At 36.7% G+C, this 16,022-nt stretch overlaps 2 protein-coding genes and 1 non-coding gene across 3 annotated transcripts; 2 read left to right on the plus strand and 1 right to left on the minus strand.

The window, feature by feature from the left end:
* Nucleotides 1–693: 693 nt before the first annotated feature.
* Nucleotides 694–801, plus strand: LOC141619799 (small nucleolar RNA R71). Its single transcript, XR_012531809.1, has one exon. It is a non-coding gene; the product is annotated as a small nucleolar RNA R71 (small nucleolar RNA).
* A 6,953-nt stretch (nt 802–7,754) lies between these two features.
* Nucleotides 7,755–10,745, plus strand: LOC141613541 (uncharacterized). Its single transcript, XM_074432280.1, has 3 exons — nt 7,755–7,940; nt 9,003–9,272; nt 10,430–10,745. The coding sequence occupies exons 2-3, from the start codon at nt 9,054–9,056 to the stop codon at nt 10,541–10,543; spliced, it is 333 nt and encodes a 110-aa protein (XP_074288381.1). The 5' UTR covers nt 7,755–7,940; nt 9,003–9,053; the 3' UTR covers nt 10,544–10,745.
* A 1,519-nt stretch (nt 10,746–12,264) lies between these two features.
* On the minus strand, nt 12,265–14,420 carry LOC141613549 (protein TIFY 10B-like). The gene is made up of 3 exons (XM_074432287.1): nt 14,023–14,420; nt 13,285–13,557; nt 12,265–12,496 (listed from the first exon to the last, which is right to left on the minus strand). Exons 1-3 carry the CDS (start codon nt 14,241–14,243, stop codon nt 12,409–12,411), a joined length of 582 nt encoding a protein of 193 aa, XP_074288388.1. The 5' UTR covers nt 14,244–14,420; the 3' UTR covers nt 12,265–12,408.
* Nucleotides 14,421–16,022: the final 1,602 nt, after the last annotated feature.

Consider the following 16,022-nt stretch of genomic DNA (forward strand, 5'->3'; position numbering starts at 1 on the left):
AATTCCTTTTGCATACGGATTATCAAGCCCTCAAGCTTACCTCCCTCTTGGTTATTTTGTTGGGCATTTTGTGGTGGAGGTTGAGTTTGTTGAAAATTGTTTTGTGAGGGCATTTGTTTATTTTGATAACCCGGTGGAGGGATATATTTTTGTTGAGGGACATAGGCATTTTGTTGTGGTGGGGGTTGTGGTTGAGGATTTAGCACATTGTTGCTTCTATAAGACATATTCGGGTGGAATTTTGAGTTTGAGTTATACGTGTTTGAGAATGTACCCGGTGGATAAGCATTTTGTCTTAAAGCTAGAAAAGCATTTACCTCTTCAATGGGAGCTTGGAAATAGGCGGCATAATGACCCGCACCTCCGCAACCTTCACACACAACGATTTGGCTTGTTGAGGACATGGCATTGACTTATTGAACGGAATCTCTAGCATCCCTTTCCGCCAATTGTTGTTGGAGCAAGGCAATTTGAGCTAGCAAAACGGAGTTGTTGGAGGATTCTTCTTTACCTTTGGATGGCACAAATCGGGGATTGACATATTGGGCATCATGGACCGCCATAGACTCGATCGTGGAATGAGCAAGGTCGGTGTCAATTTGATCAAATCGCCCGTTGTTGGCGGAATCAAGAATCCTTCGGGACTCGGCACAACACCCATTGTAGAATGTTATTGCTAGAAACCAATCATCTAGCCCATGATGTGGGCTTTGCCTTTTAAGCTCTTTTTACCTCTCCCAAGCCTCATATAAGCTCTCAAGAGCTTGTTGACGGAATCCGGTGATTTGGCTCCTTAAAGTTTGAGTTTTCTTCGGTGGAAAAAACTTTTGGTAAAAAGCAAGAGCCAATGTCTCCCAATTGGTGATTCCCAAGGTGGTGCGGTCAAGGCTGTTGATCCAAAGCTTGGCCTTGTCCTTCAAAGAGAAAGGGAAAAGCATTTCTCTTATTTGGGCTTGGGTGACGCCCGTTTGACGGATTATGGAGCAATAGTCACAAAAGTTTTACACATGCAAATTGGGATCCTCCAAATGACTTCCTCCAAATTGCTTCCTCTCCACAAGGTTAATGAAAGCCGGTTTAATCTCGAAGTCCAGAGCGGTGATTTGAGTGGTTGTGATTCCGGTCGGAAGCATGGCCGCGGTGGGCTTTGAGTGATCGGAAAGTCTCACCATCTTTTTGGTAGTAGATGGTGGTGGTGGTGGAGTAGATGAACAAGAAACCTCCTCCTCTTCAAGAACCTCTAGATCGTCTAAGTAAGACTTTCCAGCACTTTCAACTTGTATGGGAGAAGTGACTTCTTTCACTTCCTTCCAGAAACGTCGTCTTCTCCTAAATGTTTTCTCGGGATCGGAATCCGTTGAAAGCAATTCTCTACTTCGAGAGGACTTGGGCATAAGACAACAATTTCTAGAGAAGTGATAAGTAACGGTCTCAAGGAACAAGTGTTCCCCAAGACAAAGGAAAACAAGATAAAAATCGACAATTCAAAAAGCAATAAAACCGTTTCCCCGGCAAAGGCGCCAAAATTTGATAGGTTTATCGCGTACCTATGCAAAGATAATTTCCCTAGACACAATTTAATGTAGTAATAGGGGTCGAACACAAGGAAACGGGAATTACGTCGTGAATTGCTATGGGTAGATTTTTATCAAGGTCGATTACGATTTGGGTTTGGTTTGTTTGATTGATGATTTAATAAAAATGCAATGTAAATAATATGATAAAAGATAGTATAAAGGGTTCGGGTCACTCATGCAAAGGTAAACATATGAACATGATAAACTCGATACTAATAATCTTGTCAATTGCTTAGGCTTAAAGATACCCACCTTACGGCATTAGTATCAACCATAGACCGGGTCCTAGAAAAACTCTCGTCCATGACTAGGTCGTCCTACCACACATTCTTAGTCTAATTCAATTTCGTCCCTCTCGACTTTAGAACGAATGAACAAATTTAATCTACGACTACGGCCGATAATCAAAGATTAAGCGTAACAAAGCAAGCATGTGATGGAAACAATCGATCAATGTTATTATGAACTTTATTTAATCATATTATATGTTTGATTTTGCATGGCTCCCCTAGCCTTTAGACTAGGAAATTTAGCTACTCATACTAAGATGTAAAATATAAACTAAATTATGAGAAATGTTAAACATGATTGTTTGATTTATGTAAATTAGATGGTATAACATGCGAAAGGATTAATGCTAATGTAGAATGAAATGCTTGATTAAAATAACTATGCCGTGACTAAAATAACAATGTAAATTGCAAACTCGTAATAAGAAATATCTTATAAAGAAGGACTTGTATGGAAGAACAAATAACTAATAAGCAAAAGCTTGAATAGCAAATGCTTAAGAATATCTTGAAGTACAAAATGTTGACAGATTAACTAAGGAATGCTTAACAACTTATAACTTAAGATGAAAACTAATGAGAGAAAATTTATAATGCTTGAGGCTTATTGTAGTAAACTTGGACGTAAAATTGGATACCTAAAACCTTGGAACACCTCTCCTATTTATAGGAGAGGAGAAGGAAACGTAAGAAACCAAAGGGCATGCAACCCCGATCGGGGTCGTGTGTTCCACGGTTATTTGCCTTAATTCCTCTCTTAATTCTTTGGAGAATCCTATGTGGGTGATTAAATGTGCGATTAATCACCCGGTTAATGCTTGAATTTGGCATCTTAAGATCATTTGGAATCCCATGCTTTCCCCTTGACTTTTGACTTGCAATTTGGGCTTGACTTGGATGTTTGATCTCATTTGTATTTTGCTAATTGATCCAACAAATTCTCATGCAAAAATCCATGCAACTTAAGGCACAAAGTCATGCAACATCCAATTCTTAGTCCATTTGGTCTTCTTTCCTCTTAGCTTGCAATTTCTAGTACTTTGTAGTTATTTTAGCTCCAAAAAGCTTATTTCATACAAAATATGTCAAAGTATCCAAAACAACTAGAAATGCAAATATTAGCTATAAAACATTTAAGATAAGTTCTAAAGACATGTAAAATCAAGCTAATATGGGGGTTAAAATGTATAAAATATGCACTTATCTCTTATCGATAATTTCAATTAAATCCATCCTATCCCCCTTTCTTCCCAGAACAAACTTACCCAATTTTTTGACCGGTTACATTAGGTCATCATCACTAACTTCCTCCTTTTTATAACCAATCTTCTTCTTCGTCCCAGTAATACTACGGTTTTATGAGCCTTTTGATACTCTATCGAGTGGGCCTTACTCTGTCGAGTAAGGATGTTTTGCATTTTAAAATAGTTTCTGACCTGTAGGGTACTCGATCGAGTAGCCTTGGTACTCGATCGAGTAGCCTTGGTACTCGATCGAGTAGGCGGCACTCGATCGAGTACGTCAGTCACTCGATCGAGTAGCCCGGTTTACGGGTAATGTTTTGTCGGGTTTCGTTAATAATGCGAATTAGTATTTAAGCCTTTTCCGTCACTCTCATAAAACGCTTTTACAAACCTAATTACATTGAAAAGAGATTGCAACCTACGTACTTCGCATCCTTCGCATTATTGACAAATCCCGGAGCTTGGGAGGTCGGAATTCATCATTCTTTACATTCTTGTGATCCTTGCGTCGAGGGTAAGATCTACGTACTGTTTTTAGGTATTTCGTTAAGGTTGTTTAAACCCTAATTTGGGGGTTTGCGGGTTTTGTTGTCTTTTATGATTGTTAGTAATTGTATGATTATATGTTAGGAGAAGGATTCGTAGAGGAGGCCTTTTGATAACAGCTGTTGAGACCGTCTGATTGTATTGCATTCCAGGTAGGGTTTCCCTACTCAGTATTAGTCACATAATGTGGTTTGGTGTTGACTGTGATTGTTGTTAAAGTATCATATTGGTATTGTGACGGTTGTAGATTTAAATATTGTTTCGTTATTGTCTTATGATTATCATTGTCTCGGGAAACCGAGATGGTGACATCTTTATACCTGAGTGGTCCTGGTAAGGCACTTGGAGTATAGGGGTGTCACAAAGTGGTATCAGAGCGACGATCCTGAAACCTGTAACTAATGAATATAATGAACATAAGGAGTCAATTAAAATGAACCCGGGGTAAAGTATGTAGGAGCTAATGCAAAGGCTTGGGAGACGTCCTAAAGTCGCGAACTCGCCCTACAATTTTGAACCGGTCACATGGGGGGTATATGTCAAGGTCGTATGTGGTGTCCGTTAGTTTGTATGTGAACGTAACGATACATGTTGTGAATTGTTGGATGTTGGGAGTGGAGGATTGGAATTGTGATTGAGAAGTTGGTAGGGTGTGTTTATATGTTGAGTTTTGTTTTGGTTGTTGTGTCGGGAGTGTAGTAGTATGTCTTTGTTTTGTTGTGGTTTGAACTTCGGGGACGAAGTTCTTTTTAAGGAGGGAATAATGTAATACTACGGTTTTATGAGGCTCTGGATACTCTATCGAGTGGGCCTTACTCTGTCGAGTAAGGGTGTTTTGCATTTTAAAATAGTTTCTGACCTGTAGGGTACTCGATCGAGTAGCATTGGTACTCGATCGAGTAAGTGGCACTCGATCGAGTACGTCGAGTCACTCGATCGAGTAACCCGGATTTACGGGTAATATTTTGTCGGGTTTTGTTAATAATGCGAATTAGTATTTAAACCTTTTCCGTCACTCTTATAAAACGCTTTTACAAACCTAATTACATTGAAAAAAGATTGCAACCTACGTACTTCGCATCCTTCGCATTATTGACAAATCACGGAGCTTGGGAGGTCGGAATTCATCATTCTTTACATTCTTGTGATCCTTGCGTCGAGGGTAAGATCTACGTACTGTTTTTAGGTATTTCGTTAAGGTTGTTTAAACCCTAATTTGGGGGTTTGCGGGTTTTGTTGTCTTTTATGATTGTTAGTAATTGTATGATTATATGTTAGGAGAAGGATTCGTAGAGGAGGCCTTTTGATAACAGCTGTTGAGACCGTCGATTGTATTGCATTCGGGTAGGGTTTCCTACTCGTATTAGTCACATAATGTGGTTTGGTGTTGACTGTGATTGTTGTTAAAGTATCATATTGGTATTGTGACGGTTGTAGATTTAAATATTGTTTCGTTATTGTCTTATGATTATCATTGTCTCGGGAAACCGAGATGGTGACATCTTTATACCTGAGTGGTCCTGGTAAGGCACTTGGAGTATGGGGGTGTCACAAAGTGGTATCAGAGCGACGATCCTGAAACCTGTAACTAATGAATATAATGAACATAAGGAGTCAATTAAAATGAACCCGGGGTAAAGTATGTAGGAGCTAATGCAAAGGCTTGGGAGACGTCCTAAAGTCGCGAACTCGCCCTACAATTTTGAACCGGTCACATGGGGGGTATATGTCAAGGTCGTATGTGGTGTCCGTTAGTTTGTATGTGAACGTAACGATACATGTTGTGAATTGTTGGATGTTGGGAGTGGAGGATTGGAATTGTGATTGAGAAGTTGGTAGGGTGTGTTTATATGTTGAGTTTTGTTTTGGTTGTTGTGTCGGGAGTGTAGTAGTATGTCTTTGTTTTGTTGTGGTTTGAACTTCGGGGACGAAGTTCTTTTTAAGGAGGGAATAATGTAATACTACGGTTTTATGAGGCTCTGGATACTCTATCGAGTGGGCCTTACTCTGTCGAGTAAGGGTGTTTTGCATTTTAAAATAGTTTCTGACCTGTAGGGTACTCGATCGAGTAGCATTGGTACTCGATCGAGTAGGCGGCACTCGATCGAGTACGTCAGTCACTCGATCGAGTAACCCGGTTTACGGGTAATATTTTGTCGGGTTTTGTTAATAATGCGAATTAGTATTTAAACCTTTTCCGTCACTCTTATAAAACGCTTTTACAAACCTAATTACATTGAAAAAAGATTGCAACCTACGTACTTCGCATCCTTCGCATTATTGACAAATCACGGAGCTTGGGAGGTCGGAATTCATCATTCTTTACATTCTTGTGATCCTTGCGTCGAGGGTAAGATCTACGTACTGTTTTTAGGTATTTCGTTAAGGTTGTTTAAACCCTAATTTGGGGGTTTGCGGGTTTTGTTGTCTTTTATGATTGTTAGTAATTGTATGATTATATGTTAGGAGAAGGATTCGTAGAGGAGGCCTTTTGATAACAGCTGTTGAGACCGTCTGATTGTATTGCATTCCAGGTAGGGTTTCCCTACTCAGTATTAGTCACATAATGTGGTTTGGTGTTGACTGTGATTGTTGTTAAAGTATCATATTGGTATTGTGACGGTTGTAGATTTAAATATTGTTTCGTTATTGTCTTATGATTATCATTGTCTCGGGAAACCGAGATGGTGACATCTTTATACCTGAGTGGTCCTGGTAAGGCACTTGGAGTATGGAGGTGTCACAGTCCCCTTTCCACATTCTCCTTCACCATCATCACAACTCCCATTCGCCCATCACCACCACTCAACAACCGCCAAAATCACCACCGTCAAAACCACCGCCACACCTTCGCTGAACTCCGATGAGGTGGCGAAGAGCAGAGAGCACCAATTTTTGTAAAATATTATGTGAACAAATTAAAATTTGGATTTGCTTTGGAATTATGGGCTTAATTTGGTTCGAAGTTGATGCAAGTTGAGCTGGTGTTAGTGAATTGAATAGGGTGATTTAGGAATTGATCTAATGAAGTTTGAAGTGATTTTCTAAGAGGAAGTTGTGAGCTGCATCCGGGTTGGTCGAATTGGGCTGTAACTATGGTAGCTACTGGGTGCTGGAATAATGCGAATCAAATGGGTTTGAATATATGACGGGTTATAACTTATAAGCACCCTTATCACCAAAGGAAACTCATTAAAAAATGCGCAGACGAGTTTATTACCAAAGTTAAATTCCTTGAGGAAACTCATCGCAAGCGCAACAATCAAGTAGTAGAATACACCTCTGACTCTGCTAATGCCTCTAAACCATAATTCATCTACTTCCTCTTTATTTTAATTGTAATTGTGATTTTTCCGCGACATTATATTATTTACTTGTAATTTTTCTAATGCGACAGTAATATACAGTATTTGTGTTCATAATTAACAGCAGAATGTTAGAAATTACTTTTTAATACAATTGATCTAGCATATAACTCGTTATTATGATATTCCTTTAGCCTGATAAGAGTGCTTATTATAACCCGTTATTATGTTTTCCTTTGGTGATAAGGGTGCTTATAAGTTATAACCCGTCATATATTCGTATGGAGTTCGACGACAGGAGGTGAATGTGAATAATGGGGTTGCGGACTGTCAGTAGATCGTTCGATTCAGACATCGAGACGGTTGTTTCAATTGGTGGTGAAAGACTGAAAGGTGACAGTGTTGATGTACGGGAGGGGAGTCGTGTTTGAGGTGTGGGCCAGGTCTCCGGCGGCCGTCGACAATGATGGTGGGGTGGTGGTTGACGGTGGTTGGGGTTTGGTATTGACTGTCTCAAAACAGTCTACTTGTAGTTGTTAGCGACGGTGACCTGTTCTTCAGGTTGTCCGTCTTCCGAGAGTGTTATGGCAAGAAAGGAAGATAGGACAGATTTAATTGAAATTACTGATAGGTTGGAACGTTATTTGCAGGGTACCCATAGGGTGGATTATTCCCATGAAATCATCCTAAAAAAAATGGTAAAAAACTTAATTTTGCACGTTTTTGGAAAATTATGGGACTAATTTGTTACAAGTGAAACTTAAAAACTGATTTACACCTAATTCATAAGTTATGGAGTAATTTACTACCTCCCGCATTTATTTCAGTCATCTAATTTAACAGACAAAATTCCCAAATCAAAACTCCCTCACCCAAATCAATCGACAAACATAACACCCAAATCAATTGTTCATCCCTCTCTTGAACCCTAATTTGTCGACATCGGTTTAATCACACTAATCCTCACCTTAATCCCAGGTTTGATCCAATTAATATTTTTCTCACTTTCAATTATTGCATTTATCTCTCATTTTCACATCCTATTTACTGAAAAACTAATCTCAATTTGACGAGTTTATTCTTGTCATTAGATTTAATTCCAATTATTATAATATCCAAACAAACATTCTAGTGAGTTTAATTTCTGCATTACGTGACAATTTTGCTGTTATTCTCTGTATTTTGATTGATTCTACTAAACATTGTTGATGGAATTTAATACTTGTTGTAGTCTAAGATACAATGTTGTTATTTTTTATGTTTCGATCAATTAATTTGTTAGCCTTTTCATCGCTCCCTCCTTCCTAATTTAGTCACATTTTTATATTTTGGCATAATTTTGCGTTTTATTAGTGTGATTTTCGTCAGCTTGGAGCTTAATTAGGTCTTCGAGTCGCGGAGCACTGATGTAAATGGATGTTTATTCTTGTTAGAATGTTAGTTACGGAGTATGTCCAGCTTGTGTATGTAAGTATGATAAGGGCTGAATTTTGTTATCTTTATGAGGACTATATATTTAACTACTTGTGTCTGTCTATAATTAGAGGAGAACTAAACAAACTTCGTTATTATGGATTTATGAGCAGTAGCATTTGGTGATTTTGCATTAGATGGCTCTCATTATTTTCGGGGATTTGGACAATCAAAGTGTTGACCTATTATAAAGAGACAAATGTATTCCCTTTTCCCCGGCAATCATCTAATTCATTCCAGACGATTCCCTCCGTTCTATTTCACCACTTTCCTCATTAAATTAATGCAAACTCTAATGAGCCATTGTGGTTTTAGTAACTTTTTTTAATGCCCGCGATGTCTTTTTTCGGCAGTTACCCCGTTTTCATGATGTTAGTAACTATTTTGTCGATCATAGTTACTAGCTTTATTTAGTGAACCCGTTATGTGATTTGTGACTATCTTAGAACCTTAGCGACCCTTTTACTTTTAGCTTTTAAATGGTTACTAGTGACCATCTTCTAGAAGACTAGCCTTCTTTCGTAATTATGCATCACTATCTTCTCTTAATTGCTTGGTTTCTTTTAGTGTCATTCTGTAGGGGAATAAAAACGATCGGATAAGGAAGAGAGAAGTCCAATGGGGTCAGAAGCTTTGCATGCCGCAAAAGTTTATAGGCATCTTCTCAAGTCTGTGAAAAAGCATGTTGGACAAGAAGATTACAAGAGGAACTTCACTAATTTTATCACGCAAGAGTTCAAAAAGAACAGTCAACTGTCCGATCCATCATCTATTCAGAATAAACTAAAGCTTGCCCATGATTACACTTACATGCTAAACAGCGTGCATCATCACAAGGTACTCTGTCATGAAACTCTTTGAAGTTTTACGTATTTACATAGATTGAGGATATGCTCCCATGTTTTTCTTGTGAACTATTTCATTTGTGCTCCAGCTACTTGTCTATGTTTTCCATCCAAACTTACAATTTTTGCCGATAGATGAATGATTTTTCAAAGGTGACCTAATGGCACACAGTAACAATTCTTCCCTGTATGGCCGACACTTTATTATTTTATATTTTCCTGAGTTTGTATTGACTTTGGAGCCAAGGACTCATTATTCTGTAGTTCTGTAATATGTTGGAACAAAGCAAAATGAATTACTAATTTGTGCTAATTTGGTTATGCTTCTTTTTACTTTAAACTTTGTCATTCGATGCTATTTTCAATACAATTTTCACTTTGGGTAGCTAACACATGGGTAAGGTTGCGTATATCTGACCCTCTTACCCCGCAATTCGTGATAGCCCTTGATGCACTGTTTAATGTTTAATGTTGTTTGGTTTCAATATTCAACATTTGAAAACCTTATTACTTGAAAACTGGCAGTGGAATAACATGAGAACGTTTTTATTAAGTTTTCGCTCCAAAGTCAATACCCTATTATGATGGAGCACACGCTCGAAGAACTGGCAGACAAATTACATGAAAACATTTTTTCGATTATGTATTAGACGTGTGATTTTAACCAAAAACAAAAGACTTGAGTTTTTCTTTTTTAGACAAGTAAAGACTTGTGTTTTTATTGATACTCTTATTCCCATTTTACTTATCTGCCACCACTGACCCAGCTGGATTAGCTAAAGCTTGGCGTGATGTGCCTGTTCTTGAATCACTTTTAGCGCAATTGAATTTTGAAACATATGCATGTAAGAAATGAGTAGTTGTCTCGCTTTTGAATTCCAAGTGATATATTGTTTATCGATTACCTGTGATTTTTTGTTTCTGCGTGTGCATGTGTGAAGGGATTGAGGCAGTTTAATGCTAAGGGATTTCTAACCAAGCTCATCAGTACTGAGTATTTAATACCATCTCTCTATAATTCTAATAGCGTAGCTGGCTGAAATGTGCTTGAATCCTTGTGAATGCATTAATCAATCATCTATAAACTCTTATGTTCAAGTTTGGCTTTTGATGCCTATACTTTATAGTACTTCCCTGGTGATTCTACAGGAGCTTCTGTTCTCATACAACATTGCTGTGGATAGATCAGATGAGATGAAAAGGATACTTGGAAAATCTGCTGCAAGTGTTGGGCTTCAGCTTCCAGAGGTTTATCAGCCATGATTCTGGAATATTACACACCATTTCCGTTCAAGAAGAACATTATTTGCGTATGCACCCTTTTTGTATCCATTTCTTTTGGTGCGTTGTCATAAGTTGTGGCGAAGCAAAATGGAGTTCGAGAGGCTGCTAGTCCTGCCACTCGTGAAACAGTGATAAATATATTTCTGAACTTTTTAAACCAAAATTCTTGGTTTTTACTGTGCTACAAATTGTCTAATTTGCCCCCCCAAAAGTTCTTCAGTCTTTGCTCTCAAAATATCGAAATCTCGACTCTCTCACTGATGCAAGGCAATTTCATCAGCGGAATGTTAACAAATCTAACTAGCTGGAATAAAGATTGGCATAGCTGCTATGTGCAATAGCAGAGTCCAATAAGATTCTTGTGAGTCATCCATCTCTCCATTGACTGAAAGACAACTTCGTGATAAACCTTGTTGGAAGGTATATGATATTACTGAACAATTTACCATGTATCCAAAAAAGTTATGGAGTATTGTTGGAGGGAGTTGTGTGAGGATGATCGTGTTAATCTGATGGTCGGATGCCGGGCTATTTGGGAGCACCGTAATAAGGTTATTTTCGATGGGGTGGAGGTGGTTCCGGATATTATTGTGAGACAGGTGCGGGATGTGATTCATGAGGGAGTAAGAGCGGATGTCAAGATTAATGTTGATGCAGGGGTGAAGGAGGGGGAGGGGGTTGGAACGGGGGTGGTGTGTCGAGATGTGACGGGTTCCGTGCTGTGGGGCTTGTCCATTGTTCGCGTAGAAAAGTTGGGAGGTTCACATTGCGGAGGCTATGGCGGTGTTAGACGGATTAGAAGAGGCTGCGAGACGAGGCTTACAACATGTGGAGATGGAGAGTGATAGCTTGTTGGTGATTGAAGCAGTCAAGGAGCAAAAGCAAGGAAGGAGTATATTCTCGCTCATCATTGAGGATATTATCGCTTTGAGTCATAGTTTTCAGTCTATTCTATTAGTTGGTTGCATACAAATCGCATTAATAATTGTGTTGCTCATGCTTTAGCGCATGTTGTTCCTAGAGTTACTGGTAGAGTCCTTTGGGCAGATGGGACTTGCCTCCTCCGAATGCTGTTGTTTTATTTGATCAGGGTTATTAATTGGGTAATGCCTTCGGGCGTTTTCTTTCAAAAAAAAAAAAGTTTGTTGAATGAATAACAATGGTCAATGGTTCTCGACCTTGCGGCTTGTGCTGCGAAGATGAATGTTCCATCCGTGATTTGTTCAGATACAGAGTGAAACATCGATTGCATGTTCTTGCGACATTGTTACACTTAATTGTCGTCTCAGATCCCATAATAACACTTGAAAGCTTAATATTCTAATTGTATTTACAAACGGGAATTAAATAAGATTCCACATGAATTTTTTTTTCTCTTATTTATTACAAGGAATATCGAATATTTTCTATAAACATGAATAGTGTCAAAATATGAGAGGTTGTATTTGGAATTGAATGAAGTACACATTAAACTATCCGCAACATGCTCATATAACCAAGAGCAAAAGACTTCTCAAAAGTCTATCCAAATTCAATTCTAAAATCATTTGTTATACGAAGTATGTGACATGTAGTCCCACTAGTTTATCTACTAGCTTCCAACTCCTAATTCTGTGATGTGGAAGAATGACCCACATTATACACATGGGGAGAGTGGGAATGACAATTTGGTCGAGTTTACATCCAAATTCTTTTAATAATAAAAACTCAAAAGTTATCTCAATACCAATATGATGATGAAATATCCCAAAACAAATCAAATATTATCTCCTTTACATAATAATAATGCTTATAAAATAATATAAAATCTATTAATAACACGTTCCCTTGAAATACGAGGAAGTCTACCATAACTTGAACTCTAGCTGCTGCTCAAACAATTGTTTACTTGAATTTGAATTGTTTACTCGGTAAGGTGCACTGGCAGCAATCCTGAAAATCATCACATAATAAAAATTAATTAACAACCTCGTATTTTAATACCGTTTAATTTATTATATAAAGCGGTTTTAACTTTTAATAAACTTTATGATTCTTAGGCTCTGTTTGATAGAGCATTTCAGGTACTTTATTTGGTCAAAGTAGCTTATTTGACCAAAATTTCAGGTAGCTTATATTTTTGCAAGTGTTTGGTAAGTAGATTATTTGTCCAAATAAGCTACCTGAAATGAAATGCTACCTAGAGTAGCATTTGGGATTTTAGGTACCTGATCCTAATTTATATTTCCTTTTTGCCCCTTCAATCTATAATATTAAATAGTTATTATATCCTTTTTCGTCATTTCATCCAAATAAGCTACCTTTTCAGTTAATTTGCCAAACACTTTTTTCATATAATCAGTTACTTATCAGTTCTTAATTTTCAGTTACCTTATCAGCTACTTTCAGGTTTCAGCTACCTTTTCAGTTAATTTTATCAAACAGAGCATTATTATAAAACGGTTTTACTATAAAACATTATAGAAAGTTCTACAAAATAGTTTGATACCCTTATCACGGTGAAAGTTATTCTAGTGGGGTAATAAAGTAAAGAAGTAGCACATGGTTTACGTTACGATAACAATTGCATAAAACTGTTTACTCAGGAATTCTTGTGACTATAGTAAATAGATGACAGCTTTACAATTAAGTTATTGTAAAATGGTTTTTTACATTATTTTTAATCTATGAATATATTCATAAATGCTTAAATAAGATCGTTTGAATAATTAATTACCTACCGGTCTTTCCTCTTCTCCATGAAGCGGAGAAGAGACGCGCCTCGAGCAATGGGTAGATCAGATAAAGCGTGAGTAAGATGAGTAGTGTTGGTGTAATTGTTGCGCTGGGAAGTTTCACATTGAGGTGTAGTTGCGACGCTTTGGCTTGCTAACGACACTATTTCTTGCGCCATTTCATCATGTAAACCGTCGAAAACTAGCACTTTTCCGTCGTAAATTATGGTCATGCTTCCCAAAGTCTTTTCCGGCTCATCCTTTGATTTTGCCGAGTTTCTGATCAAATGAATAAAATTACTTTTTGGTTAGTTTGTTGTAACTTAATTTAGTTCTATAAAATTAATTAGTAGCTCCACCTAGTAGTCAAGATAGAGATATCACGAAAGAAAACTACGCCAAAAGTAAGTTTCGGTTGCATGTAATTACCTTTTTTAGAACACGAACCTAAAAGCAGATTTCACTAACTGAAAGTACATTTCATGACGAATCTAATAATATACTCCAACTTTCATAAATTTTTGTTTTTAAAGTCTTTTTTTATATAATTGAAATTCGAAGGCTTATCTCATAAAACAAACTGTAATTCTTATAACATTCTCATCATCGTCACAACATGTTATATATTATTCTTTTCTTAAATTTGGCATCATGGGTTATTAAGAATAAAAAAATTAACAAATAAAAAGGATCCAATAATACAAAATACGGAGTATATAATTAATTAAAAAGTATTCAATGTACCTAGAGAGAGCCAAATGTTGGGTGGATTCTTCAAAGTTGAGGTTTGATGAAGAGCTAGTCAAAGGAAAGAGATCCAAAGACTTCTTCTGATCAACCTTTGGAGAAGTAATAACACTAGTAAAACCAACCTCACCAAAACTCCTCCTTTCCTTCAAAAACCGACTAAATCGATTGCATGTTCTTGCAACGTTGTTACACTTCATTGTCGTCTCAGAACCCATAATAACACTTGAAAACCTCAAAAATATCGACTTTTTCAAAATACCCACCTACCTTAAAATTCACGTTAAGATCGAAAATAAGGGATTTGTAGTAGCGATTAATGAGAAATGAATGAGAATGAGAAAGAGGAGGGGTTGATAAATAAATAAATAATGAGGAAAAAGAAGTACGGTTGTTAGTTAGTTTGGTACGTGGATTAGTCGTGTATTATAAAAGGGACCGGGGTGAGATGTGTGTGAAGATGTGCCTACTATTTGCTTTACGGTTTTTTAATTATGTCACATGTTAATTGTGTGTTTTATTATACCAAGGATTTCCTATTCCTCTATTGGTGCGTCGGCATGCCCGACACATCTAACATTTTACAACTTGAATATTACTCGTATGAATAAGTCAAATTATTATTTTGTTCATTTCTTTTAAATTTCTTTTTATGTCTAATACGGAGTATTATTTCACAAATTCTCATTGAAGATATGACATATCCGTCACAAGCTGAAGACGGATGCCATTTTACCTCACAATGTACCCACTTTTTCTCTCTCTGCAACGCTATTCATGTGGCCCCCTTTCTCCACTAACCCATTTTGTTACCATTTTATCTCACAAAATATCCGTCACAAATGGTAACCCGTCACAAGAGAGACCAATTGGTATTATTTATGGTGCCACTTTGCGGCTTTGGCTTTATAATACAAATTGATTGATGTACTGTATATTTGTAAAATCGCTTTCGGCACACACAAAATGTGTTTAATTTGACGGAAAATGATAACGGCAAAGTAATTTTAAATTATATTATTCGAAATGGATAATTATATTGGTTTTTAAAAAATAGATTTACTCCCTTTTGAAATCAAAATTTTTAAAATTACTACCTTAAGTTGCATTTTTGTTTTGCTAAAATAGCTTCCAAACTCCACTTTAAGTAATTTATTTCGTCTGTTTTTGAACTTATTCCGTTTGTGGCTTAGTCAATCTATACTTTGAAAGGTATAACTATGTACACAAATGTAGAGATTTTTAAAGATAGAGGAAATAAGTCAAATTAAATTGGAGTTTTGAAGCAATTTTAGGAAAAAAATGCAATTTAAATGAGTAATTTTAGCAAAAAAAAAAAATACAACATAAGGGAGTAAGTTAAAAAAAAAATTAAAAGGGAGTACTTTTAAAAAAGTTGGTTTCAAAAAGGAGTAAAATCTAATTTACTCTAAAAAAAATATATAAACCCGTTTTAGAAAATGGTTACTACTATTAGAAAATTATAATATTAAATCACGTTATTGTTAATATACGAGTTTAATTATACAGCTTAAAATTGGCACAATTTTATATTTATTTATTATATTTTCAATATATAAACAATTTAACGGTCACCTAACAGGCTAACATGCTCTTTTACGTCCAATTCATAATAATTTAGTTCTATTTATATCCACTTTACTATAAATTCAGTTTAGAAAATTTCAAATTTTATAAACTTGGTTAAAAAGAAATTTGAAGTAACAACAAAAAGGGACCTAATACTACAATCAATTCGTCTCATCATAGACGGACACTATCCGACTAAAGCTGTAGACAGATATAGTTGTCCTCTCACAAAATGCAAGTGGGAGGGCAAGTGGAGGTATCCATTTTCCATCCACTTGTACTATCCACTCTCATTTTGTGAGAAGGGCACTATCCATTTACAATTTTATACGGATAATGTCCGTTTAAAGTGAGAATTTGTGTAAAGATTGAGATGCATGTGTTTTCTTTATTTTGGTTGGATGATA

Source organism: Silene latifolia, chromosome 1 (genome assembly GCF_048544455.1).
Source record: "Silene latifolia isolate original U9 population chromosome 1, ASM4854445v1, whole genome shotgun sequence".
In the NCBI taxonomy this organism is placed as follows: Eukaryota; Viridiplantae; Streptophyta; class Magnoliopsida; order Caryophyllales; family Caryophyllaceae; genus Silene; species Silene latifolia.